The 27,419-nt window shown below is 44.7% G+C and overlaps 1 protein-coding gene across 2 annotated transcripts in view; it reads left to right on the top strand.

Annotated features, from left to right (window-relative positions):
- The window catches only part of NIPBL (NIPBL cohesin loading factor), a 134,530-nt gene that overhangs the window by 83,976 nt on the left and 23,135 nt on the right, over nucleotides 1-27,419 (top strand). For both annotated transcript variants that reach the window (XM_066602417.1, XM_066602418.1), the window contains exons 10-16: nucleotides 1,051-2,997; nucleotides 23,791-23,970; nucleotides 24,055-24,237; nucleotides 24,390-24,461; nucleotides 25,818-25,907; nucleotides 26,534-26,637; nucleotides 26,725-26,811. In XM_066602417.1, the coding sequence (XP_066458514.1) occupies nucleotides 1,051-2,997; nucleotides 23,791-23,970; nucleotides 24,055-24,237; nucleotides 24,390-24,461; nucleotides 25,818-25,907; nucleotides 26,534-26,637; nucleotides 26,725-26,811 (2,663 nt within the window). The remainder of the gene's footprint in view (nucleotides 1-1,050; nucleotides 2,998-23,790; nucleotides 23,971-24,054; nucleotides 24,238-24,389; nucleotides 24,462-25,817; nucleotides 25,908-26,533; nucleotides 26,638-26,724; nucleotides 26,812-27,419) is intronic.

Here is a 27,419-nt window from a genome sequence, read left to right as displayed (position 1 = left end):
ATTACGACATAACTAATGATCATTGTATGTATATTTGACTGCTGGGATCCCCACTAGTCCGGTGAATGGTGGTCTTGAGCATCCCAGAGTAAATGGAGCAATGCACTAGCTATCTACAATGGTCCTGTTTAAGTTGATGAATTGGTGGTGCATATGTCCGACCATCTTAATACCTTGAAGACCTGAGTGTTTCAGTCCAAAAGGATCAGACACTTTTAACCCATGTGGTGGTTTTATGGCCCTATTTTCTTTTCTTCCCTGGAATGAATTTTCTTTAATGACACGGCACCCATGGGTCTCATGCACAAAACAGCACCCTGCTTACTGCATTCTGTACATAGCATTCATTGAGAACCATGTAGCCTGTAAAAGAGAAGGCAGAAGTAGTTAAAAAACACTTCTGTCTTCTTCTGGTCCTCAGCTGATCTGACCTGCTAGATTTTAGGTGCTTTAATCTTGTGCCATAGTTTTACAAGGACCACCTGCGCCATATTTTTAGTTGCCATCAATGCTGTATTTAGGGGATAACTTAAAGGGTTGCCTGGTTGTCAGTTTTTTTTTTTTTTATATAAGTGTGTCTGCAAATGTGTTAAAATAACAAGTGGTGGTACTTAATCATCCTCTCCCTGGCAATCCAGCACTGCAGTCATCCCATTCTGTTTAGGAACAGTTACCACCTGACCCTTGCAGTCAGAGGCCACAACGGTCAGGTTCTGTTCTCCTGGCATCATGGTTTGCAGCATCTGAGTGGTGATGCCATGACCACTGCAGCCATCAGGTGGTAGCCCTTCCTAAACAAACACCTGGAAGACCTTGGGTCTGCTGCTGTGTATCGCTGGGGCAAAGGATGGGTAGGTACTGCTGGGTTGTTTGTTTTAACATATTTACAGCTATATGTAAAAAAAAAAAAAGTAAATCTTCGGCTATCCAGTCACCCCCTTTTAATGCTATTTGGACAAACCCTTTAAACTGACTCTTGTAGGTAAAGAAATAAAAATGTCCTATACCTCACAAACTAGGTTTTAACCCAATTTTTTTGTCAATTCTTAGATAAACCTTTGAAGAAAAGGAAGCAAGATTCCTATCCATTAGAAGCTGGAGGTGCTACTGGAGGAAACAGACCAGCTTCCCAGGAGACAAGTGCTACAGGAAATGGGTCACGACCAGCTTTAATGGTTAGCATTGATCTTCTGCATGCTGGCAGAGGGGACTCTCAGGCAACTGCAACTCAGGACTCAGACTTTGTAAAGAAATCTGAAGAAGCAAAACATTGTAATGATGGATTTGTTTCTGCACCTCCTGAGGATCCGATGGGAGTTCTTAGAAATATATCTGAAAACCATCCTGGGACACCAAGAAAGAGGTCAGAGTCAGAAACTGAGTTACCTGATAAATCCATTATGAGCACACCTGCTAAAAATGCAGCCGACCTTACGCAGGAGGAGTCGCTAAAAGAAGGCAAACCGTGTGACATCAAAGCGGAGCCTCCTGAGAATATCGAAGAACCTATGGTTTGCGGAGACAGCAAAGGCGAGACAAAGCATGAACTAAGCGAGCAGAGCTGTGAGGTCAACAAGACAGAGAGTAAAGCGGGAGACTTAATGGAAGATGTAAAGATCGAGGCACATCTTGGGGATTCTTCAAATGACTCCAAGCCGTGTGACATCCAGGAGGGAGTTAAACTAAATGAAAGTCTCACTGACTCTAATAAAGATGATGATAAACAGGAGCAGAGACAGCAGCCAAGTACTCCAAAGCAGCGTGGTGAAGGTAAATCGGACACTCCCAAACAAAAACCTGAGGTCAGGCCAGAGACCCCAAGGCAGAAAGGTGACTGTAAGCAGGAACAAGTCAAACAAAAGGCTGACGGCAAGACTGAGCCACCAAAACAGAAAGGTGATGGGCGGCCTGATACTCCCAAGCAGCGGGCAGATGGACGCCCTGATAATCCGAAACAAAAAAGCGATGGGCGCCCAGAAACGCCAAAGCATAAAAATGATGGTAGACCGGATACACCTAAGCAAAAGGGTGAAGGCCGACCTGATACACCTAGGCAGAAAAGTGGTGATCGGCAAGAAAGTCAGAGACGACAAAGCGACGAGCGTCCTATCTTGACTCGACAGAGAAGTGATGGTCGTTCTGAGACACCAAAACACAAACACGATAACAGAAAAGACCCCATCAGACTCTCCTCTGACAAGAAACCAGACTCATCCAAACATAAAACAGATTCTAAATCAGAGTCTCCTAGAGTCAGGTCCGAAAGTCGCTCGGATGGGACTAAGCAGAGAGTAGACGGGCGACCGGGTCATGACTCTTCAAAGCGAGATCCTGAAAATCCAAAACAAAAATCTGAAGACAAGGGAGATCCACCCAAGCTCAGGAAGCCGGAGTCACTAAGATCCTTCAACAAGGGCGAACAGGATTCTAAACATGGAAATAAGTCTGATCCTTCCAGAAAGGATAATTCTGAGCGAAAGCACAGACACGATTCTGACGAGTCCAGGGACAGAGTTTCGTCTGGGGAGCATAGATTAAGACCTGGAAGCCCAAGGATTAAATCTGACAGTAAACCAGATCCAAGCAAATCAAAGATGGATAAACCTGTATTAAGATCACCAAGTGGTAGAGATGACAAAAGGACCGATGGGAGTAAATCTAAGGTGGATGGGAATAAGTCACATGGGGACAACAAAGCGGGGTTCCCAAGTTACTTGTTGGGTGGGAGTCAGGGCACACTGAAAAACTTTGTCATTCCAAAACTCAAGCGGGATAAGGATGGCAACGTCACCCAGGAGACTAAGCGATCGGATCGTAAAGGGGAGCAGAGAGCGGATAAAGTGGGTTTTGTGGAAGACCTTAATAAAGGAGCTAAGCCAGTAGTGGTTCTTCAGAAATTGTCTTTGGATGAAGTACAAAAACTGATTAAGGAAAGAGAGGAAAAATCCAAGGGGGCTTTGAAGTCTAATAAGAGCAAGCCATCGAAATCCAGCAAAGGTAATGCCAGCGGGGTTTTTTTGGGCCCTTAATTATTTTCTTTTGTTTACATTCGTCTATAATAGTGTGTTTTGCTGACACATTTATACTTCTTTTTATACTCTTATATTGTTTGGTTGGCCTACACACTGGTATGCTGTATAATGCTTCAGTGTATATATTTTTTCATTTTTCCTGTTGTACAAAGAAATAAAATTAATTTGGAGATTAGTTTTCTGTTGCTGTCCCTGCAGGAGGGGGATAAGTGATTCTCCAGTCTATTGTGTGTCAGAAGATTGCATCGTGGGTGCTGTGAGCTTGGACACCCACCACCAGTCATTAGGACGAAGGGGCCCTTCGCTTCCAGTCTGACATGAGACAATGGTGCACACTTACTGTTGAAAATGTACCAGTTTTCTAGTGCAAATTGCACTAGAAAATGTCTTGCATACTTTGCTCCATATTTGCCATGAGTTTTACATACTTTTAGAGTATGTTCACATGTGGCAGATTTGATGTAGCAAATCAATACCAAATGACGCTTATTTTAATGCAGATTCACCATGGAATTCACTCCTTCAGTTAAGGCCCCCTATCCACGGCAGTTTATTCGCGAATCACGCCGGCCGACGCTTCCCATAGCATTGCTATGGAAAGCGCCGGCACCTGTCCACGAGCGGAAAATCATTGCGATTCTCCGCTCTCGACGGGCAATTTGCCGCATGCTGCGAATTGCCCCGATTCTCCGCGGTCAGCCTATCTATTAGATAGGGCTGACCGGCGGAGATTCACCGGCGGCAGCTCCCGCTGCGAATCTCCACGGGATACCGTATCGCTCGTGGACAGCCGGCCTAAAGGGGTGAAATCGGTTGCGTTTTTGCTGCAGGCTTTCTGTGGTGGAAAGTTTGCAGCAAATCTGCCTTCTGTGATCATGGTCCGTTTTTGTTGTGTTCACAAGAGTGTGGCTTAGATGTGACATTGTGTGCCTAAACTTTGGCACAATTGGTGTAAACTAAGACAACTAGGTGGTATAGAGTTAGGCAAGAGTGTTCCAAAGTTGTCATTCATCATCCAGCAGGAGCCACTATGATAAATCTGGCACATTTTAGGGCTGGCTATGTTTGTACTGTCAGACATTGAGGCACATTTTACTAATCCTGTCAAATAGATAGTGCAAACATAAACTAGGCAGTCCTAAAATGCTCCAGACTTGGCACAGTGGCTCATGCTGGATGAGAAACCAGGTGCATCTCGACACTTCTGTCTAACTTTTATACCACCTATTAGTTGGCTTAGTTTATGCTAGCTTTGCATCAAAATTTTGTAGCATTTTTGGTTAACGATGTTGCATTTAATCCATAATAAATGTGGTGCAAGGCATAGCAGAAAGGTGTGTTGTTTTTTTTTTGGGGGGGGGGGGGGGGGGGGTTGCCCACTTTGTTTTACCTCTTCAATACCAAGCATGGGCCACCAGGATGTTGTTTATAGTGTATGGACAGCCCAGAATTGAGCGTTTTTGGAAGTTCTGTATCCAGGATATTATAAATTCACAGGTGGTTTATTTGATAGAAGAAATTACTGCAACAGTCCCTGACATCCTAATAGGTTTGTAAAAACTGCTAAACCTGCTGCACCAACCCCATTCAGGTTTTCACAAGCTTTCCACCTGTAAACATGGTCTTGTATAGCATTTTGTGGCCCTTTTAAAAAAAAAATTAAAAAAAAAAGTTTGCCAAACCCAGATGCCAGTCTGTCAATGTTGCGGAGCAGCGCGTGAGTTCAGTATTACCACATGAACAGATTGCTGGTAGTAACTTTGGATTTTATCAGTAAAATGAATTACACCTGGCTCAGGTTGTGCTCAAAGTGTGTCATTGCACAGTAGTTTGCTACAGGGAAAGCGCGTATATAATATATATCTCCCACGGGTACAAGGAGACAATAAAATGAAGCCTGAATTTTCAATTACTGTTTTTAATTATTACACGAGAAATCTGATAAATTTGCGTAACTAGATGTTGGGATGGTGCTTAATCTCAAAATTTTTCAATGAGAGAAACAAGTGTCACAACCAGTGACAGGTTTCCTGGCTAGTTTTTTTCTTTGTAAGGCATGACACTGAATGACAAAAATAGATTTTAAAAACTGCGTTTTATTTGACAAACAAAATGCAGAACTTTTGGTTATACAGTGAATAAACTTGCTAAAAGCAAAATCCCTTTAAGGCCGGCTTCACACGACCAGGTCAGATTCCGAATGCGGGATCCCGCAGCAATTCCACCTGTGAAGCAGGACGGTCACCCTGTATACATGTGGTTTCTGCATTACATATGATCCTGGCGGTTGGTCGTGCGCAGGAGTTTTTTTTTTGTTTTATATTTCCCGCGCTGCCACTTGGCGATGACGCAGGTACACGTGCCCTAGACGCAATGTTAATTGCGTAAAGGCTGCGTGTCGGATGGCCTCCATTGAATGCAATGGAGGCCATCCATGGAGTCTGCAGCAAAATAAAAAATGCCTGGATTTTTCCTCTGTTCGCCGAATACGCAATTTGTATCAACGAGTGTGAGCGAAAGTACATGCCTCTCAATCTGTGCGATTTGGGCCGTTCTCACACGACTATTTGAATTGCTGATTCTGCGAGCGTATAATTGGTGGTAATAAGCAGATCAATCAAATGCATTGACTTACGCAGTTCCAATCATAATAGCATGTCGGAATTGGGTAATCCACGAGTGGAAAATAAAATGCAGTATGTTCTATTTTACTACGTATATCTGCGACAGAGCCCACTGTTTTCTATGGTCATGATATAACCACAGCCCATACACAATTGTTGGTAAGTGATGGCGCCAGAAATATTTAACTTTAAAAAAAAAAAAAGGTGAACAGAGCATGGCAGGCTGCGTGAGTACGAGGTCATGCACAGTAAAAGTTCGCTGCCGAACGCGGGGTTATGGCTAGGCTCACAGCTTTAATCTGCTGCAGGATTCCGCTCACGGCCTCGTGAGCTCGGCCTTAGGCTGGGTTCACACCAGTCATAAAAGCTCTGTTTGGATTTCAGTTTTCCTTCTTCATTATGGAAACGGGAAAACAAAATCTTCACCCAAATAAATCCCTGCTTTATAACAGAACCAAATGGACCCAGAGGACTATAATGGGGTCTGCCCAGCTTCTGTTATGCTTTCCTGCATTTTCCTGGACTAACTAGTGCAGCATGCTGTGCTTTTTCATCTGTGATCTTTGGAAGGATCTGTGCCAGAGGCAGTGAAGAGCTGTCTTCAAAATAATGTTGCAAAAAGATAGTGATAGTTGTAGTGATGCTAAAAAGCAAGTGAAGAGCAACAGCAGTCAGTTTTGCAGTGTAGAACACAGTGATGTTAGGGGCTGTATACGTCACATTTTAGTCTTCCGTTGAACATATAAAATTTTGTTAAAACCTATTGCTTGATTTACCTACAGACTATTACCCTCTCAAAAGTAGTTCAGAACTGCATGCATTTGACCTTTTTATTTTTTTTAACCTTTGCATGGTTTTTAAGGGGTAGAAAAACATGGCATATAAACTTTGTCCACTAAAAGTATGTTCAACCTATTTTTCTTTCACATTACAGCAGACTGGAAACGTAAAGCTGTGTAATGCATACGCTTTTTTGTTCTCAAATGCTTAAAGAAAGTGTTCAAGTTCAAAACGATTCAAAAAAGACTTGGTAGTAAAAAACGTAGGTTTAGGCCACCTGCAGACGGCCGGGTCGGATCCGGCTGCGAGAATTCTCGCAGAGGGACCTGGCCCGAGCGTCTGCAGAGAGCAGCGCGGGCACTCGCCTCTCCCGCCACCCCGCACAGAAATAGAGCATGCCGCGATTTGTTTGCCGCGCAAGATTTTGCGCAGCCGTCTGCATAGGATTGCGTTTGTTAACGCAATCCTATGGCAGCTTCCAGGGGCGGAAATTCTGCGGGAAATCCCGCCGTGGAATTTCCGCCCGTCTGCAGGTGGCCTTATGCAAAAAGCAAATGTAGGCTATACATTTAACGTATACACTGAAAAAATATACAGATATGCTTAAAGTGTAACAATTTTTTTTTCATTTAATTTTTTAAATAACTTTTGGTATGTCTAAAGTTTTGATCGTTGGGGAGCCGGATGCCAAGATCCCCACCGATTGCTAAAACGAATGGGGACAAGCGTTTCGGCTGTTTCCATCAGTGCTTGGAGCAGTTTGTGGAGTCTGTACACCGCTCAAGGTGACAGCCGAACAGTCACAGCACTCAGATGAGCGCTCCTGCCTGTTCATTTTAGCAATCCGTCACCATGAAATCAAGTTTTGAAAAAGTTTATACTTAAAAATTGCATAGGTCTGTATATGTGTCTGAGCTTTTTACATACATGCTAAACATACCTTAAAAATGTTGTGTGAGCAACCCCTTAAATGTAAGGTGATGGTTACATTGTGCTGTGCCAGCCAGAGCGCCTGTTTAAAACTATTCATATGCCTCATTCACGTGATTTGGCCAACATCGGACTGCTATACCTTTCCCCTTACATAACCTAAGAGACTGCGAGAGACATACACCTGTACAGTGGCATACGCAGAAGCCTTCCAAGGAGGAACATTCATGATGCGTATTTCTGAAGGAAGGCTGAAGTGTAATGTTAGCCTAACTGTTGCAGTCAGTGGTTCTAGCACAGCCCCCTTCCTTCAGTTTGGCTTGCCTGTAATCCAGTGTGCACCTGGAATTTCCCTTCCCTGTGAAGTCCCGATTAGTTGTTTATCAGGTTTTCACACCTGCTGCTTTTTAGGCATAACATGGGTATCTGGATTGAACAATTGGGTATTGATGAAATGTATTGTTCAGACCTTGTAAGGCCACGTTCACGGTGTTATTTCATTGTGGATTTGGTGCACCAAAATCTGCTACTGAATGCTATGGAAACACTATTTGGAATCCTCATCGTGGGAAAAAAATTGTCTTGTCAGTTCTTGATGCTTAAACCTCACTGGGCGGTCGCACACGGATTTTCCTTGTTGACTGGGGTGAAATGTGCGTGTGCATGAAAACTCTGATTCTCAGCCATGGATTAAAGTGTCAGATCCACACTGGAAAAATCCATCATGAGTCTGGCACTTGGAAGGCCGTGTGAACAACTCCTAATGCTACAGTGCGTGTCTGAGGTTTGTCGGGAAGATTTCTATTGGAAACCTCATCTATGTACTCTTGGCATCTGCCATGTGTGGTATAGTTTTTCTTACGATATGCCTCCACATTAATTAGTGCAGTCTGCTGTGCTATTTTTTGCAGTAAAAAAAAAAAAGGCGGCAAACTCTGATGGAACCAACCTGAAGAGAGATCAAATTGACTTTCATTGGGTGGATGGAAGTCTGTAGATGTGCGAGCTATCCCGGTGTATATGGTAAACGTACTATAGATGGTACATATAGATCTGATACTCCACAACACTCCATAGACTTTCCATTTGTTTGTAGGGAACCTGTCAGCAGGTTTGTGCTGTACAAACCATGAACTATGTGCAGACAACCACATTGCACCCGTGTATGTTGTAGTGTGAAACGCTGACATGACTCTAATATGGGTGAGTAAATGTGTCTGTTCACGGTCAGATTTTCCACCCACAAAATCTGGATGGAAAATTGGCAGCGTTTCCAGCCCCTTTGAATGTTCCATTAAAGAGGTTTTCGGGCAGTAAACTACTGATGACCTATCCCAAGGATAGGTCATCAGTAGTTGATGATGGGGTGTGCCGCTTGGGACCCCCACTGATCAGCTATCAGAAGAAGCAACAGAGCATGCACGAGCGCTGCAGCCTCTTAGATGTGGGATGTTATGGTCATTGTTCACATAACCAAAGAGCAGCTCGGTCCCACTGGTGTAACTATAGGATATGCAGTTGCACCCGGGCCCAGGAGCCTTTGGGGGCCCATAAGGCTTCTCCTCTCCATATAGGGTGCCCAGTACTATGAATAAAATATTATAGTTGGGGGCCCCATTACAGGTTTTGCATTCGGGCCAAGAAGCTTCACGTTACGCCTCTGCTTGGTCCCATTCTTGTGAATCGGAATGAGCTGCGGTGTGCCTGGTGTGAACAGAAGCTGCTGCAGTCACTTTACTCAGCTGGGCGGTGAAAGTCCAGAGCTCTGGATCTCTGTCAATCAAATATTAACGAACTATTCTGAGGAAGGGTCATCAATACTTATGTCCTGCAAAACCCCCTTAAAGGGGTTGTCTCGCGAAATCAAGTGGGGTTATACACTTCTGTATGGCCATATTAATGCACTTTGTAATATACATCGTGCATTAAATATGAGCCATACAGAAGTTATTCACTTACCTGCTCCGTTGCTAGCGTCCTCGTCGCCATGGTTCCGTCTAATTTCGGTGTCTTCTTGCTTTTTTAGACGCGCTTGCGCTGTGCGGTCTTCTCCCTTCAGCTCTGCTCGGCAGCATCAACGTTTTGGCTCCGCCCCCTTGTACGCGTCATCGCGTAGCTCCGCCCCATGATGTGTGCCGGTTCCAGCCTCCTGATTGGCTGGAATCGGCACGTGATGGGGGCGGAGTTACGCGATGACGCGTACAGGGGCGGAGCCAAAACGCCGATGCTGCCGAGCAGAGCCGAAGGGAGAAGACCGCACAGCGCAAGCGCGTCTAAAAAAGCAAGAAGACACCGAAATTAGACGGAACCATGGCGACGAGGACGCTAGCAACGGAGCAGGTAAGTGAATAACTTCTGTATGGCTCATATTTAATGCACGATGTATATTACAAAGTGCATTAATATGGCCATACAGAAGTGTATAACCCCACTTGATTTCGCGAGACAACCCCTTTAAATTATTTGAAGTTAGTTGGTCAAATTTAACATTTTTGCCAGCAAAGTGAATGTGAAAACTCATGTTCTTTCTGCACGCTGAGGAAATTTGATCTATAGTTTATCAAACCCTATAAAATTCGTACTATGCTAACTTTTGCTGCAAATTTAAAGGTGTTTGAGTAAAATCATAGACTCTTAAGCCTCCCTCACACAGGTGTTCGGCAAAGTACCGCGATTTTACTTCCACTAAATCATCCCAGACAGATGTCTGTCCAGTCTCTGTTTGAAGACTTCCATTGAAGGAGAACTCGCCACTTCCTGAGGCAACCTGTTCCGCTCATTGATCACCCTCCCTGTCAGTGTCTTCTAATATCTAATCTGTCTCGTCCCTTTCAGTTTCATCCCATTGCTTCTAGTCCTTCCTTGTGCAAATGAGAATAGAGCTTATCCCTCTGCACTGTGACAGCCCTTTAGATATTTGTAAACTGCTTTTAAGTCTCCTCTCAGCCTCCTTTTTTGCAAGCTAAACATTCTCAGATCCTTTAACCGTTCCTTATAGGACATGATTTGCTCACTATCCTGGTATTTCTTCTTTGAACTTGCTCCAATTTGTCTTTTTCAAATTGGGGTGGACACAGTATTCCAGATGAAGTCTGACTAAGGAAGAGTGAGTAGAGGGGGATAATTGCCTCACGTGATCTAGACTCTATGCGTCTCATAATACATCCCAGAATTGTGTTTGCTTTTTTGCTGCTGCGTCACACTGTTGACTCATGTTCAGTCATGTGATCTACTAGTATACCCAAGTCTTTTTCACATGTGCTGGCGTTTAGGCCATTTCTTCCCAATCTGTGTGGGTTTTCATTTTTCTTGCCCAGATGTAGTACTTTGCATTTCTCTTTGTTATATACCATTCTGTTAGTCACCGCCCACTGTTCAAGCTTGTCTAGATCTTTTTGAATCCTCTCTCTTCTCTAGTGTTAGCTATCCCCACTAGCTTTGTGTCGTCAGCAAATTTGATCAGTTTCCCTCAATTCCCTCCTCTGGATCATTTTATAAAAATGTTGAACACTGGGCCTAGGATAGGTCCTTCTTGTACCCCACTTGAGATATTTTTCCATCAGGTTATGCAGCCATTTATGACCACTCTTTGAGTATAATTATCTAACAGTTTCCTTGCCCATGTTTGATCATTTTTCAATAAGGATGGTATGAGATTATCAAATGCTTTACTAAATTTTGATTCGGTCATAGAAGGAAATTAGATTAGTCTGGCATGACTTGTTTATTACAAGCTGGTTCTGGTTAATTACTCCATTTTCATCGAATTACTTGCACACATGCTTTTTAATAATTTGTTCAAAGAGCTTTCCCAGTATAGAAGTCAGGCTCACAGGCCTGTAGTTTCCTGGATCCACCTTCTTCGCTTTTTTTGAAGATAGGGACAACATTTGCCCTTTTCCAATCTTCTGGGACTTCTCCTGTTCTCCAGAATTTCTCAAAGATTACAGTGAGTGGCTCAGCAATTACCTCTGCTGCTTCCTTCAGTATCTTAGGATGTGATTCATTTGGACCTTGAGACGTGAATTTAAGTTAGCTAATGGGCCATTTATGTGTAACAATTACCACTCAGGCTTGTATTCCAATCGTGTATCATCCCACTAAGTTTCCGTGATGCCTATGATATCATATTTCTCTTCCTGTGTTAGATCTAATTCTCCTTGTTTGTTTCCCATGCTTTGTGCATTTGTGTAGAAACATTTGTTTGTGATCGGCGTCTCTTGCTCCTCCACTTTCCTTCTGAATTGTTTGTCTTTGTTCTTTCTTTCCTCTTCTGTTAGCGAGGTTCTCAATAGTATTCATTAGCTGTATATTTTTGCCTGGCCTTTCACTTTCCATATTGTTCTAGTTTAAAGCTCTCCTAATGAGTGAAGCAAGGCACCTGCCAAATATATGCTTACCTGTTTTTGTAAGGTGCCAACCTGTCTCTAGCGAAGAGTCCATCGTATAAGTAATTCATTCCATGGTCTAGGAATCCAAATCTTTGCTGATGGCACCATCGGCATAGCCAATTGACCTCTAGAATCCTCTTCCATGTCCTTATTCCATGACCATCCACTGGGAGGATGAAGGACAAGACTACTTGTGCTTCTAGTTTCTTTAGTCTCTGCAGATAGTTGTATGGTCCTTTTTTTTTTTTTTTGCGGTGTCATTTGTCCCTACATGTATCAGTAGGAATGCATTGTTTGTTAGGCTGTCAAGACTCTTCAGTTCTACAGAGAACAGACACATCTTTGATTTGTGAACCTGGAAGACAGCACACCTCTTGTAAGGTTATGTCAGGTCTGCCGACAGCGGCCTCTGTTCCTCTCAATAGGGAATCCCCCACAACCAGCACTTTTTTAAATGGCTAGCCATGTTATAAAATAAGAAAATCCAATAGGTACCTCTATTCTTCCGCAGGAAGCAGCGGAGCTGCTCTGGTGAATCTCCTGCTGACAGTGCAAGCCGGAAGTTAAGTGACCACTGCATCCAATCGTAGGCCAAAGGGTCGTGTTCTGAGCTCCTGGCATCATGGTGGACAGGCAGTTGAGCCCTGATGCAAGAAGAATGAGAGGTGACACTATGGCCTCTGATTGGCTGTAGCAGTCACCTGACTTCCGGCCAGTGCTAACAGTGGGAGACTCGCTGGAGCCGCCCTACTGCTCTCCGGTAGAGAAGAAAGTTAAGTATTGATTCTTTTGTTGTGTTATAGCATGCGTGGCAATTAAAAAAAAAATAAAATGTATTTATACTCAGACAACTCCTTTCACTTAAAATCTGCAGCAGTCCTCCCACTAATTGAGCTTACTTGCCATGTTGGTATATTCCTGTAGTCCTCGAGTCACTCATGACTTTGTATGGCTGCTGTCTGGCTGTGTTTTGTTGTATCCTGAGGTTTACAGTAGGATTGACTGCTGATACGTCTTGCATTTGATGCCACTATCTAAAGTCAGCCACACACATTAAAGTAGGTTACTAATTGAACAAACGATCGTCTGGTGAACGTTGATTTTGCGGACGCAGTCATATATATTTTAATCCATATTGGCCGTCACAGTTCACATTGGCCATACATGTTCAATGACCGACCACCGGCCAAGTGATCTCTCTGGAAACTTTCCAACAAAAGATCTTTAGTCAGACTATCAAATTAAATTTTCAAATGTGCCCAACCTCTCTTGATGGAGTGGGACGACTGTCACGGCTTGGCTGAAATGATCCTCAGAAGAAATTTAGCAAACAATTATTTTGGTTGAAATCGTCCATTTTTTTAAAATCAATTTCACTCCAATGAACATTATATGGGTACCCTTAGGTTATGCCCATATGGGATTGATTTGCTGTGGATTGACCGCAGCAGAAAACCTACATCAAAAACTGCACCATTTGATGTGGATTTTGACAGATGTTAACACCTATTTTTGTGCATAATTCACCGCCTTATTAGAAGAGGTGGATTTTGCAGCATATCCGGTGCTATAATTGACATGCTGTGGATTTAAATTTCGCACCACATATCACTTTCCGCATGGGTTTTGTACAGATGTTTTCCGCGGCATTTACAAGATGCATTGAAAATCTTAGTCACCTTGCCTCTACTGTAAATGCTGCAGATTTTCCATGCAGGGGGTCCATACAGCAAATCTGCCCCATCTGGACACAACCTTAGGCACAATATCCATGGGCGAATCTGATTTGCGGAATCAAGCCGCCCGAAGGGATACATGGGCATTCGCAAATGAAATAAAGCATGCAGATTTGTTTGCAGACCTTTTGGTCTGGGAAAAAAAAGTCGCAGCATGCTCCATTACAGTGCGGATTCCGCATGGATCGCTTCCATTGAAATGAAAGCCGTCCGATCTGCAGCACGTCCGCAATTGAATTGCGGACAGCCCACGGATTATGCGGGAATGCAGGAGTTTAAAAAAAAAAAAAAAAAAAGAAACTCCATTGCGCGTGTGCGGTGACCGGCGCTTCTGCACACATCCGTAGGGAAGAAAATGAAGACCCAGACAGGTAAGTAGAAGACCTGCAGGGTCCTCGGCCGCGGGTAGGGTCGGATTCTGCTGCGGGGTCCCGCATGCGGAATCCGATCTGCCCGTGGACATGAGGCCTTAGGCAGCGTTGCTGCTAATGCTATTGTCGTCCTGATGATAATTCCCAGGCCGAACCAGCAGGTGCAGCTCAGCAGGTAGCTCTCTTATGAGTGTAACCAGCACTCTTGTAATAGCAGCCTAATGTTGACACCTTGGATATCTTAGAGACTCTGACCCACTGAGTCTGGGGATATAAGTCTTATACTTGCCTCCTATACTTGCCTCCTCTGTTGTTAACGCTGGAAGCTGCCGTGCGTGAGCGGTGTGCTTAGTAGTCCGTCCATTATAAAATTAGAGTGGGCGGACTACTTGGCGCTCCACTCAGTACATTGGGAAGCCGCTTCCAGTGCTGACAGCGGGGGAGGTAAGTATATCAATGACCTGCTTTGGCTTATCGGGTCACTTACCTTTAGCCCCATAAGCCCAGCATGTGGCAGGAGCCTGAATACCCCATATCCGCTCACCAAAATGGACCAGTATGAAATATGTATCTTTACTCGTATACAGAATAAGTCACCCATATTACCAGGAGCGGATACCGTTACGTTAAGGCCTCCTGCACACGGGTGAAAATTCCGCGGCAGGATTTCTTGCAGAATTTCCACGCGTGGACGCTGCCATAGGATTGCATTAGATAACGCAATCCTAGGCAGGCGGCTGCAATTTGCCCGTGCGAAAACACGCGGAAAACAAATCACAGCATGTTCTATTTCTGTGCGGGTCTCGCAGAGGCCCACACAGACATGTCACTTCCGGGCCGTAGGCTCCGCTCTGCGCATGCGCTGGCTGGACGGCAGCCAGCACATCACAGAGCTGGAGCCGCGGGAGGCGAGACCTGCGCTGGTCCCTGCAGGGGCACGGGTCAGGTCTTGCTGTGAGAATTCTCGCAGCAGGATCCGACCCGGCCGTCTGTAGGCGGCCTAAAGCCAAGCAAGAGGGAACCACACCCACACTTCACAGAGGAGAACTCCAAAGAGTAAGGTCTCTCTCCTGGGCGTGTGCCCCGCAGATTACATGCATAAAATATGCAGTACATATCAAATACCAATGTATATGAATATTTGTTGCCCATGTTAGTGCATATTACACGCTAAAAAATTTCATGCTGCAGGTTTTGTTTTCTCCCACATGTGTGAAATAAAACCCAGGTGTGAGTGAGTGGTCCGATAGAAATCAGTGGGCTTTTAGCACCACGTATTTTTCGCACACTGATAAAAGCCCATAATTCACATGTGAGAAAAAACACAGCATGTCCTATTTTGGTGTGATATGCACCAATATGGGCTATGAGAATTTACCATATGCAACAAATACGCACATACATATGTATTTGCTATGTACTGTGTATTTTATGTGTGAAAAATACATTGACCCATAGGTCTGTGAGGGAGCCCTTAGTACATGGGACACACAGGTCTGTGAGGGAGCCCTTAGTACACGGGACACACAGGTCTGTGAGGGAGCCCTTAGTATATGGGACACACAGGTCTGTGAGGGAGCCCTTAGTACACGGGACACATAGGTCTGTGAGTGAGCCCTTAGTACATGGGACACATAGGTCTGTGAGTGAGCCCTTAGTACATGGGACACACAGGTCTGAGTGAGCCCTTAGTACATGGGACACATAGGTCTGTGAGGGAGCCCTTAGTACATGGGACACATAGGTCTGTGAGTGAGCCCTTAGTACATGGGACACATAGGTCTGTGAGGGAGCCCTTAGTACATGGGACACACAGGTCTGTGAGGGAGCCCTTAGTACACGGGACACACAGGTCTGTGAGTGAGCCCTTAGTACACGGGACACACAGGTCTGTGGGGGAGCCCTTAGTACACGGGACACACAGGTCTGTGAGGGAGCCCTTAGTACATGGGGGACACAGGTCTGTGAGGGAGCCCTTAGTACACGGGACACACAGGTCTGTGAGGGAGCCCTTAGTACACGGGACACACAGGTTTGTGAGGGAGCCCTTAGTACACGGGACACACAGGTTTGTGAGGGAGCCGTTAGTACGTGGGACACACAGGTCTGTGAGGGAGCCCTTAGTACGTGGGACACACAGGTCTGTGAGGGAGCCCTTAGTACGTGGGACACACAGGTCTGTGAGGGAGCCCTTAGTACGTGGGACACACAGGTCTGTGAGGGAGCCCTTAGTACGTGGGACACACAGGTCTGTGAGGGAGCCCTTAGTACCTGGGACATACAGGTCTGTGAGGGAGCCCTTAGTACAGTGTTTCCCAACCCCAGTCCTCAAGGTACCCCAACAGGTCATGTTTTCTGGATTTCCTCAGTATTGCACAGGCGATGTATTTATTGTCGGTGCCTCAGACATTGCCACAGGTGTTCTTACTATAGGAGATCCCGAAAACATGACCTGTTGGCGTGCCTTGAGGACTGAAGTTGGGAAACACTGCTTTAGTATAGGGGACACACAGGTCTGTGAGTGAGCCCTTAGTACATGCAGATCAGCTGGAGGATCCATATGCTGCCTGTTGTACTAGAGTGTAATGCTGTGATTTAGAGATATATTAATCCTTTGTATAACTGGTACTGTATCGCCATACTCCGCTCTCTTTGCAGGGTATGCTCTATATGGTTATCCTACAGAACTAGACCCGCCTTCTGTTACTTTAGATATATTTGGCCCTTGCACTGTGCTAACGTAACTGGTTATTAACGTAACTGCTGATTAAGGATGAGATGGATATACTTGCGGTGCCTTTACACGGGCTGATAGATTCCTGCATCCAGCCGATTTGAGAGGTGCAGTGTAAATGCATGCCCCGACTGAACGACCAACAAGCAATCGCTGGCTTCACGTTCATCAGCCACTTTTCTGCCTGCAGAGAACTGAACAACAGATTGGGCCGTGTAAACAGGCAGTCGTTTATTTATGAATGACGACATGTTTACTGTGAATTGGAGTGGGTGGAACGATCCTGGCTCGTTCCGCTGCCTTTCATTGAGCGATGCTTGTTTCTTTGTAAAAGCACATGAACAGTTATTGCTGGGATGACCTGTCGGGTATCTGCCCCTTTTGCTCAGGAGCACCTGCTGGGCGTAAAGGGTACTTTTAAACGCGCCAATTCTCTTTTGCACGAGTGACGTCACTGCTAGCTCGTTCGCGTATACCGGCAGATACATGGTTGCTCGTTCACACCAGAATCCTTCATTTACGTTTTCTGTATAAGTGGCTGAGAGGAACTCAACGCGGGCCGTTTAACCAAACGATAAGTGAACGAGCCAACGATGGGTTTTATGCCATGAATGATTATTGGCGTTTAGTCGTTGGCTCGCGTGTAGACCAAATTATTGTTCACTTTTGCTCGGTTAAATGATATTTTTGAATGTTAATCGTTCCCTAATATCTTGGCTCTTGGTAATATACGGGTGTCTGCTCTATACTAAGAGAGCTAGCTATATATATTTAGTTTTGCTGCGGTCCATTATTTTGCCTGCAGTGCCTCCCTGTTGGGTCGGTAGGTGGTGTTAACCCATGATACCTCTATCAGCAGTATCCTCTTGGATTTCAGCATGTCCATCCTTCATTTCCCTAGTGAAGTCTCTGTAGTAGCCACTTACGGTTTCCATCCACCCTGCCCTGATCCATATTTACAAACAACATACTGGGGTTTCACATGCACTCAAACTAAGTTCTACTTGGCAGCAAAATAGCCATGTAGTGGGGCAGGTGCCCGCCTGATGCGTGCAGAACACGGCTCAGCCTCATCTGTGCCATCTAACAGGACCATGCGGCTGAACAGGGCAAGTGTAAAGCCCTCCTCCTGTACTGTCCATGTCCCATCCTCGGCTCTGTAGCTGCTGTCAGTGTCACCGCCGCTCATTCTAGTGTACAGCCTTGTCAGATGCAGCAGAGCTCACCTGATATCTCCATATGGCCGCTGCTTGCCTTCCCCTGCAAAGATCCGTCTCTGCTCGTCTAGAATGATCCACACGGAGACTAGCTGTAAAGGCGAGGAGTGATGACCACTAGGCGGCGCAGGCCGGCATATACAGCAGTTCAAAAGAGTTGTGGCCAGGACACAGTTAATCAAAACCGAAAGGGCTCCCCATCTAGCGTGCTGTCGCTGTTTATATTCCGCCTTTCACCACACGAGGGCGACATCCCGGGCAAAGCGGCAGCACGTGGAGCGGCGATCATAACAACAACACGCGCGGCCGGATGTGTGTGGGGGGAGGGGCGTGATATGCCAGGTGTCTGCACACGTGGCTTGCTGACGTCATTAGCGGCAGTGGGTGCCGCAGCGCTCTACAGTGCTGGCGATACGGGTGCGAACAGCGGCGAGTAGTAAAACCCTTGTATATTCTGAAGGCAGCACGCATTTCTAGGTCGGCTCCTCAGCACGAGGATTCCTTGCTGCAGGACTTCTATTTTTAAAACCTTTTTAAGTATCAGCCGTTTTTTTTCTTTACCGATTTCCAGGAGCCACAGATTAACCCTTTGTGACCAAGGCATGTGATGCCTAAATGTCCCCATCAGCATTTCACATTTTCTAAACACATTGTAAGGGTTACTAATTTTTATTTGAAGCTTTTTGTTGTGGCATAGATTGGACTTTCTTACGGTAGCGGCACAGGACAGGAGCGATTTCATTTTACAATGGGGGGAAAACTGACCGTTTTTGTTTTTTCAGTCTCTCTCCTTCAAAAACAGAGCAAAGATGCAGAAACCCTGAACTGACCCCAATACGTATGTGGCAGCAGCCATAGCTGTAGGAGGGCTTTTCTGCAGGGCGGGTTGCATTTTTTAGGGTTAGTTCACAAACGCATTACGGGATTCCATTTTTCTGCACCCCTGATGTAACTGCTCTGTCTTATGGAATCCAGCAGTCCCCCATTGACTATAATTGGGGGTCCGTTTTGATTTCTGGTATTTTGCCAGTTTTTATAGAGCAAACTAGAGCTGTTTGCAACAGAAATCTGCTAGAGAGGTTCTGATCGACCCTTATAGTGCTGGTCAAATGGGGGGGGGGGGGGGGGCAATGGGTTTTTAGGCGTTTGTCCTTACAACGTAAAATGAAATGTATACTTTTTTCCTTCTCTGGGTCAGTACTTTTTGGCAACACCAGACTTATATAGCTTTTTTTGTTTTACTAGTTTTTAACCCTTTAGTGATGAAGGTTTTGTGCACCTAAAGGTCCATTTAGACGCCAAGATTGTCGCTCAAAATTCATTTAAGTGATCAATAGTGAGCGATGGTTTTACTTTTAAAGACGACCGTTTAAACTTAACAATTATCGTTGGAAAATGAACGATAAACGATAATTGAACGATAGTTTTATTGAAAGGCGTGTGCATCAGTGAAGGTAAAAAATGAGGTAAAAATCCTTAAACGACTTAAGGATTTGCATTTAAACCAAACAATAAGCGAACTACAAAACAATGGATTTTAAGCGGACTGAAAGACAACGATGAACGAATTACTAACGAAAAGTGCGCGATGGGCGCGTTTACACGTAACGATTATCGCTCACTTTCGACACTTATAATGAATTTTGAGCGATAATCATTGCGTCTAAATGGGCCCTTAATGACCATTAATATTTTTATTTTATTGTCATCAGCATCTTTTATCATTCTTCTAATACATTACTATATTTCAGTATACTAGTTCATTAGAAAGCCTATAAAGCTGAGCCAGAGGCTGCTCCTCATAGGCCACCGTAGCTGGCAGACCCGAAGGCTATAGTCAAGCTTCCGGGTGCCGTAACAACCCATTTTCTTTCTTTTTGTGGTAAGACTTGTTTTTTTTACTGGTATTATAGGGCGTATACAAGTTTTCGGCTACTTTTCATTCCTGCTTTTGGCAGGTGGGAAGAACAGAATATGGCTGCTGTTGGCATTGTATTATAGACTAATTTTGTTTCAGTTATTTTATAGTTGGGGTCAATTTTTTTCTCAATAAAATGCATAAAAGTGTAAAAAATGTCTTCATTTTCTAAACCCTTTTTTTATTTGCCCAACTGTTGGTTTTAACACAATGTCAACATTTAACAGCTTCAGTGATACACTGCAATGCTTCTGGATTTCAGTCTACCTGTCCGTATTGGGCTAGGGCTACACAGCCACTTTTGGCTGCGACACTGGTCATGTGACCGAAGTTCACTGTGTAGCCCTGCAACCCACATTGCAGTAAAAAAAATGGCGAGGGTTGGGGTCACTTGTGACTCGCACTGCCAGCCGCTAACGTGAGTGCAGGGTTACAGAGCTATACAGCGTCTTTGGTTGCATGGCCCGTGTTACAGCCAGAAGTCGCCGTGTAGCCCGAGCTCTATACTGACTGCTTATGTCCTCACGCAAGGTGCTTTTAGACGGAACAGTTGTCATTAAAAAAAAAAATCATTCAAATGAGCAAAAGTGAACGTTTGGTTTAAATGCCAACAACGAACGAGAATCGTTTATTTTTCATTCGACCATTTTATGTAGGCATAAAAACCATCGTTGGCTCGTTCGCCCATCGTTGGCTTTGAACCGCACTCGTTGAGTTCCTCTCAGCCACTTATACAGCGAATGTAAAAGACTGACCGATTTTTGTTTGAACGAGCCAACGATGCATCTAAACAGGCTGAACGAGAGCAAACGTGACGACGTTCGTTCCTTCAAACGAGATTTGTTCGTCTAAAAGGACCCTTAGGAAGAGCCTAATAGGCTCTGGTACATGGCAGACGTGGAGGACCCCCTCCCTCTGTAAAACCACTTTGACAATTTGCTTAGAATTGATTGTGATATCTAAGGGGTTAAACTGACAGCAAATGGGGTGGGCGGGCGCTGCTGACAGTGATGAAACTATATGAGCATGCATTTGCCATACGTTGTGAATGGGTCTGGTAGATGGGCGCTGGTCTCATTGGTTTATGCTGGGGCCTTACTGTAAAGTGTAGGAACCTAGCAGAAATCGTCCAGACCTCCCAAGCAGAAGATTGGTGCATATGTATGCCGGCTCTCTGTGTGTATGTGCGCTGGGGAAGAGAAAATGTGTATTTACACTTAACCCTCTCAGCGCCATGAATTATTGATGCAGTTGGTGTTTCTGATTTGTCCGCTTTCCAGGCCGCAGACAACGGGCGCATCACAATATCAATAATTCATTAAAAAGATTAATTTATAAACTGAACAATTTTACATCTCGGCTCATTCTTATAGCAGTAGTTTGTAATGAGATGGAATAGAAAAAAAATAGTTTGGCGTAAAGAACTAGAACTATTAGTCAACTTTTGTCCTCAACAGGGCACCAAAGTTTGCTGTGTATCCCCACAACCTTGTACAGTCATTGAAGTCAATGGGGCTTAGGTGCAAGTCACAAGTTGTAAAAAAAAATTCAATAAAAAATGTCCTGTGGTCACAGCGCCCTGTGACTTGCACCATAGGCCAATTCACTAGTATGTGAGGTCGCAGGGCTACACAGCGATCTTGGGTCGTGCAACCTCTTTTGCGCCCAAAGATTGCTGTGTAGTCTAACCTAAAAATGTTGAGCTTCTGATGTATATAGATTACAGACCTTACCCAACTTAATGGGGTCCAGTTTTCTTCATGATCTGGGGTCCTGCTTTAGGCTGCCTGTCCATGGGCGTTGCGGTATCCTGCGGTGGGATACCACCGACCGGGAGCAGCAGCTGGCAGATAGATCTCCGCTGTCAGCCTATCTGACAGTCTGACCACGGCAAATCGCAGCATGCTGCGATTTGCCAGCCGCGGACGTAGAATTTCAATGATTCTCCGCTCGTGGACAGGGGGCTGCACTCTCCATAGCAACGCTGTGGAGAGCGTTCACTGCGTTTCACGCGGCCAGATTATTGCCGTGGGGAACGCAATTCAAACCCGCCCGTGGCCAGGCAGCCTTACTATATGTTGCAGGAAAGCTTTTGAGAGTTGTAGTAATGAAGCTGGAAATATGATGTGCAGTGGAGAAATGTGATGGCAGTCATGTTTCCTTATTGATAAATACGTGACCAACCTACGTGTATTTTTTTTTAAACCTGTGGGTTGTGATGTGCACAAGGGATCCCATTGTCTTCAATGACTGTGAGGTTGTAGGACTACAGTGATCGGCCCCTGTTGCAGCCAAAAGTTACTGTGTAGCCCTAGCCTGAGTCTTGCCGGTACAGCCAACCTGGCCATAGACATTAAAAGGGGATTTTCTGGGACTTTTCTATTGATGACGTATCATTAGTCTGCTGTAGGTCATCAGTACTGGCTTGACTGGGGTCTGGCACCTGCTTATCTGTTTCAGAAAGCTCATGGTATTTGGGTAAGTACTACAGCCTCTTCCTTGTATATCAGGCACAGTGCTGCTCATAGTGTTCATGCCTGGTATTGCTGCTCGGTTCCTTTCACTTAAATGGAACAAAGGTGCAGAAAGGCTATGTGACAGATGTTACAATCTAAAGGGGCTGTACCCCTCTCTTTCTGGCTCTTCAGGTGTGGGTGTTATGAGTTGGACCACCCTGATCTGATTTTTATGACCTAAAATAAGATTTGTGACTATGTAGCAGAGCTGAACTCTCCCATCATACCTTGTTGGCTCAGCGCCTGCACAACTTGCTCTATACCAGATCCACAAGATTGCATTCAAATCAATGTTTGCCCTGCTACTGTCATTCAATGGTTAAAATCAATCAATACCACTACCAAAAGTCTCATTGTAGTCCAAGGCTAAAACTGAACCTGACATCTACATTATGGGGCTCAAACTTGAGGGAACAGGGATTTCTGAGGCTGGACAGACATCCGTCTGGGATGATTTGGTGATCCTGCACTGAGCAGGGAGTTGGACCCGATGACCCTGGACGTCCCTTCCAACTTTTAAGATTCTGTGATTCTGGAGTGTTTGATACTCACCAGGTGCCCTGTTCCAGTGCTATGTCCCTGTGAACTTGCCGCACACAGCGTGTGCCTACAGGGACATTAAAAAAAATTTAAAAAAAAACTTTTTTGCCCACTTTCCCAGTTCACCATGCAAAAAGCAAGTCCTCATATGGCCATGGTGATGAAAAAATAAAGTTATGGTTATGGAGATGAAAATCCTCAAAAAATCATTGCGTCCTTTGGGCCATAATAGGCTGCGCCAGTAAGGTGTTAAGGATCCTTTTAAATGTCCCACTGAATTAGGATAGAATGATCATCTGGAGCTTTGAGAAGCTGCATCCCATGAACTAGTCAATGTTCATTCATCAGCTGATCGCATCTTTTGTGCAGCCAAGGATGAACGTGATTGTTGTGGGCAGCATAAGGTCCTGTGTAGACGGGGATGTGCTGCCAACAATTATGAAACCGCGTGTAGCGTGGACGGTTTTATGTGCGATCCTTCATCCTGCATGCAGTATGATTTGACCGATGTAAAGGCCAGTTAGATGAGTAGCAATCTCATTGATAGGCGTTTGTAATCGGGGTCAAACATTGAAAGCTGTGTAAAAGGTTCCTTTCTATCTGCATGTGTTATTCTCATGACAAGTCTTACAAAACCTCATTTATCACATGGTTATTGATCAGAGCCTTACATCAAACAGCTAAGATTAAGACTAATTTAGGTTTTAGATTAAAGGGATTTTCGCATCTTGCTAGGAGATGCCCCTGTTTTATCATTAGTGGAGGTCCGACTTGTCATACACTCACAGACTCTCGGAATGAAGGGGCCGCAGTGCTGGTGTAGTGTCCTATACATGACGACACTCCGATCACCAGGTTATGCAGGGAACTGCGGCCGCTCCCATTCACTTGGTGTTTTACTTTTCTGAAAGTGAACTGTCTGTAATGAGCCGCCATCTATATGAAAAAAATAAGATAGTGTTACGAGTGTGGTGATAACGTTATTCTTTGTCTTCGTGCAGGGGGCATTGACCAATCTGTTCTGAAAGAGCTTCCCCCTGAGTTGGTGGCAGAAATCGAGTCATCCATGCCAATCTGCGAGCGTGTGAAAATGAACAAAAGGAAGCGGAGCACCGTAAACGAGAAACCCAAGTATGCCGAGATTAGCTCAGACGATAACGACAGCGAGCCAGACTTTGAACGTAAGGGAATCACTCTGCTGTTTAAACACTTTCACATTGTGTAATGTAGAATTTCTAAAATGTGTCATCTATCCAAATATCCAGCTTCTAAGAAACGACACAAAAAGGATAAGACCGATCAGGAGTGGAAATTTGAAGAGCGAGAAAGGCGAAGTTCAGGGGATCACAGGCGGAGTGGGAATGATAACAGACGGAGCAGCCGCTATCGGGAACGCAGCCCTGAAGACTCTGATATGGAGGATTCTCCTCCACCAAGCCTCAGCGAAGGCAAGACAACATAGCTGATAAAATGGTCCAACTTGGAGTTTTGTTTGTCTTTTATGTGCTTTTAATTTGGTCATTCCTGAAAACACTTCAAAATTGTTGTTAATGGTAAAGCTGACAGTATTATTTATCATTTGTTACTTTTCTTTCTTCAGTTGCTCGGCGAATGAAGAAGAAAGAACGTCAGAAGAAAAGGAAAGCCTATGAGCCCAAGCTTACTCCAGAAGGTGAGAGATAACTGGCATATGTATGTTATTCCAATCCCTGTTAATATGAGATATTTAACCCCTTGAGTGGCGGGTTTCCTACCACCCTGTCGTGCCCACCAGGGCAGGTTTTTTAAAATGGTCTAATCATTGAATTTCAACTAATTTTGCAGTTGCGTCTCAAGAGCCATAACTTTTTCATTTTTCCATTGACATGGCCATATAAGGGCTTGTTTTTTGCGGGACAAGTTGTGCTTTTTTTAAATAGGAGGGAGGAAAAAAAGAAATGGGGAAAAAAGAAAAAAAGGGGCCATGTCATTAAGGGGTTAAATAATGTATTAACTTCCTTCTCTGGGTCATTACGACGCATGGATACCACATGTGTGATTGTATTTTTGATTTTTACAAAGTAAAGGGAGACAAGTGTTTTTATAATTTTTTTTTTTATAATTTTTTTACTTTTTTTATTTTTTTGTCCCTTTTAGGGGACTTCCACAGGGACCCATCAGGACCCCTGATCACATTCCGGGGGTCCAATGGTGACAGCCCTTTACATGCTGCAGTGACAGCCCTTTACATGCTGCAGTCACATAGACTGCAGCATGTAAAGGGTTAACACAGCAGAGATCGGAGGTTTTCTCTGATCTCTGCTGTAAGAGCTGGTACCTAGCTGTCCTCTGACAGCCAAGCACCAAGCTCTCCCTGCCACAGAGACCATCGGCTTGCTTCTGACAAGCCGATGGTCAATATGGCAACCTGTAAACAAAGCAGGAGATTGCCGACATATCGGCAATATCTTCTGCTGGTTTTTCAAAGCCCTTGCTTTGTTTTCTGTGGGTCTGTGCAGGCAGAGCACACTGTCACAGCTTGTGGCATTGTGCTCTGCAGCTCCCATAGTGATACATAGCCCGGAAATCTTTCGGGCTATGTCACTATGAGCAGTGAAGCTCGTCCCGGAAAATTTCCGGGCGTGCCACTCAAGGGGTTAAAGCCCCCACGCCCTAATACACATTAGACTATAGGTATCCAAATACTCACCAAATTCGATGGGACCGCATGGCTGTCCTATGTTTATGTGGGCCTCCTGCCTTCCCTGACAGGTGGTGATGTGGGAAAAAAGGAGCATTGAATTACAATGCCTGTCTCTTTTTTTTTTATTATGAATCCACTGGAGATAAGTTTCTGCCAGAGCAGTCTGACTGCAGCTTTCTCCACTGTTCCTTATGTAAAGCGGACTGAGTGTGTATGGTGGGAGCCGAGAAAAATAGCTGTTGGCCGAACAAACGGTCAGCTGACAACCCTTGCAGTGCTATGGGTGCCTTTTATATAGATCAGTCGTCAATAAGTTTTAACAAGTCCCTGTATCTTTTTCTACAGAAATGATGGACTCGTCCACATTTAAGAGGTTCTCGGCAGCGGTGGAAACTATATTGGAAAACTTGGAAGATATGGACTTCAGCAATTTTGGTAAAGTTTCAAATTTGATTTTTTTTCTCCCTCTATCCTGAATGACACTGGCTTTGTCTTTCCCTTCTCTATAGAGATGAGCGAACGTACTCGGTAAGGGCGATTTCGCAATCGAGCGCCGCGATTTTCGAGTACTTCACTAGTCGGGTGAAAAATACTCGGGTGCGCTGTGGGGCGGGGGGTTGCAGAGGGGAGTGGGGGGTAGCAGCGGGGAACAGGGGGGAGCCCTCTCTCTCTCCCTCTCCCCCCCCCCCCACTCCCCGCTGCAACCCCCCCGCTCACCCACAGCGCACCCGAGTACTTTTCACCCAAGTAGTGAAGTACTCGAAAATCGTGGTGCTCTATTACGAAATCGCCTTTACCGAGTACGTTCGCTCATCTCTACTTCTCTATAACATTGACTAAATGAACTTTAATTATCAAGGCACTTGCAAAATATTGTATTGGTGGTTGAATTTGCATTATTGTCCAGTATGTATCTTGAGGCTGTCCAGGCAGTTTCTGTCCTGCTTTTGTGCAAAAAATAAATGCTGGGTTTTTTTTGTTTTTTTTTTAACAAAAAATTGCATAGAAAATAACAAGGTACAATGAATATTTTTCTCTTTTGACTCCCTGTTTTTTTCTAGGTGATGACGAAGAGATTCCTGCAGATCTTTTGTTAGGGAAACACCAATTGAACGAGCTTGGCAGCGAGTCAGCAAAAATAAAAGCGATGGGCATCATGAATAAGGTAAGGAAGTGTTTTCACATGTGCATATTATGGTGTCCTTTCTGCCTTGTTAGGGTATAATTGCATATTTTATTTTTAATGCTTCAGATTTCTTCAGAAAAAATGGTGAAATTACTTGGTATTCTCGAGAAGAATATCCAGGATGGCTCCAAGCTTACCACCATGCTGAACCATGTAAGTGTGTATTTTATGTTTGCATAAGAAAGATAAGAATAAGCTACCTTACACAGCCATGCACATAAAGCAATGTTCACATCACGGCCTTTGCTGTGGCAAACCATACAAGAGTCATACTCTCCTCACCCTATCCTCTTCTGCTCCCAATCTGCTGACGCCCGGGCCCTTGCTGCTCTCCACTTTCTTCTGCAACAGCAATGGTATTTCGATGACAAGGACATATGACTACTGCAACTAAACTCTAGCCAAAGGGAGACTGTGATTGGCTGCAGTGGCAATGTGTACCTAATGCCGGTGATGTTATGACTACAGCAGGAAGCAGAGAGCAGCAGAACAGGTGAGGCAGGAGACCGGGTGAGCTGAGTATGCCATTTTTATGCTTTGCTACCACTTAACAGGATAAATAATACATATCTGATCACTGGGAGAGAACCCACGGCACAGTCTCTTTCCTTTTCCTCCTCACTGCACCTCCCCGCAGTGAGGAGCAGTTTGATTTGAACAGAGGACGAGATTGTATGCTGTCACTCTGCTCAAGTCTATGGGACTGCCGGAGATTGCTGAGCATTGCACTTTGCTTTTCTTCGGCACTCCCAAAAAACTTT

The sequence above is a fragment of the Eleutherodactylus coqui genome, chromosome 5, assembly GCF_035609145.1.
Source record: "Eleutherodactylus coqui strain aEleCoq1 chromosome 5, aEleCoq1.hap1, whole genome shotgun sequence".
Lineage (NCBI taxonomy): Eukaryota > Metazoa > Chordata > Amphibia > Anura > Eleutherodactylidae > Eleutherodactylus > Eleutherodactylus coqui.
This window is presented reverse-complemented; position numbering and strand designations above follow the sequence as displayed.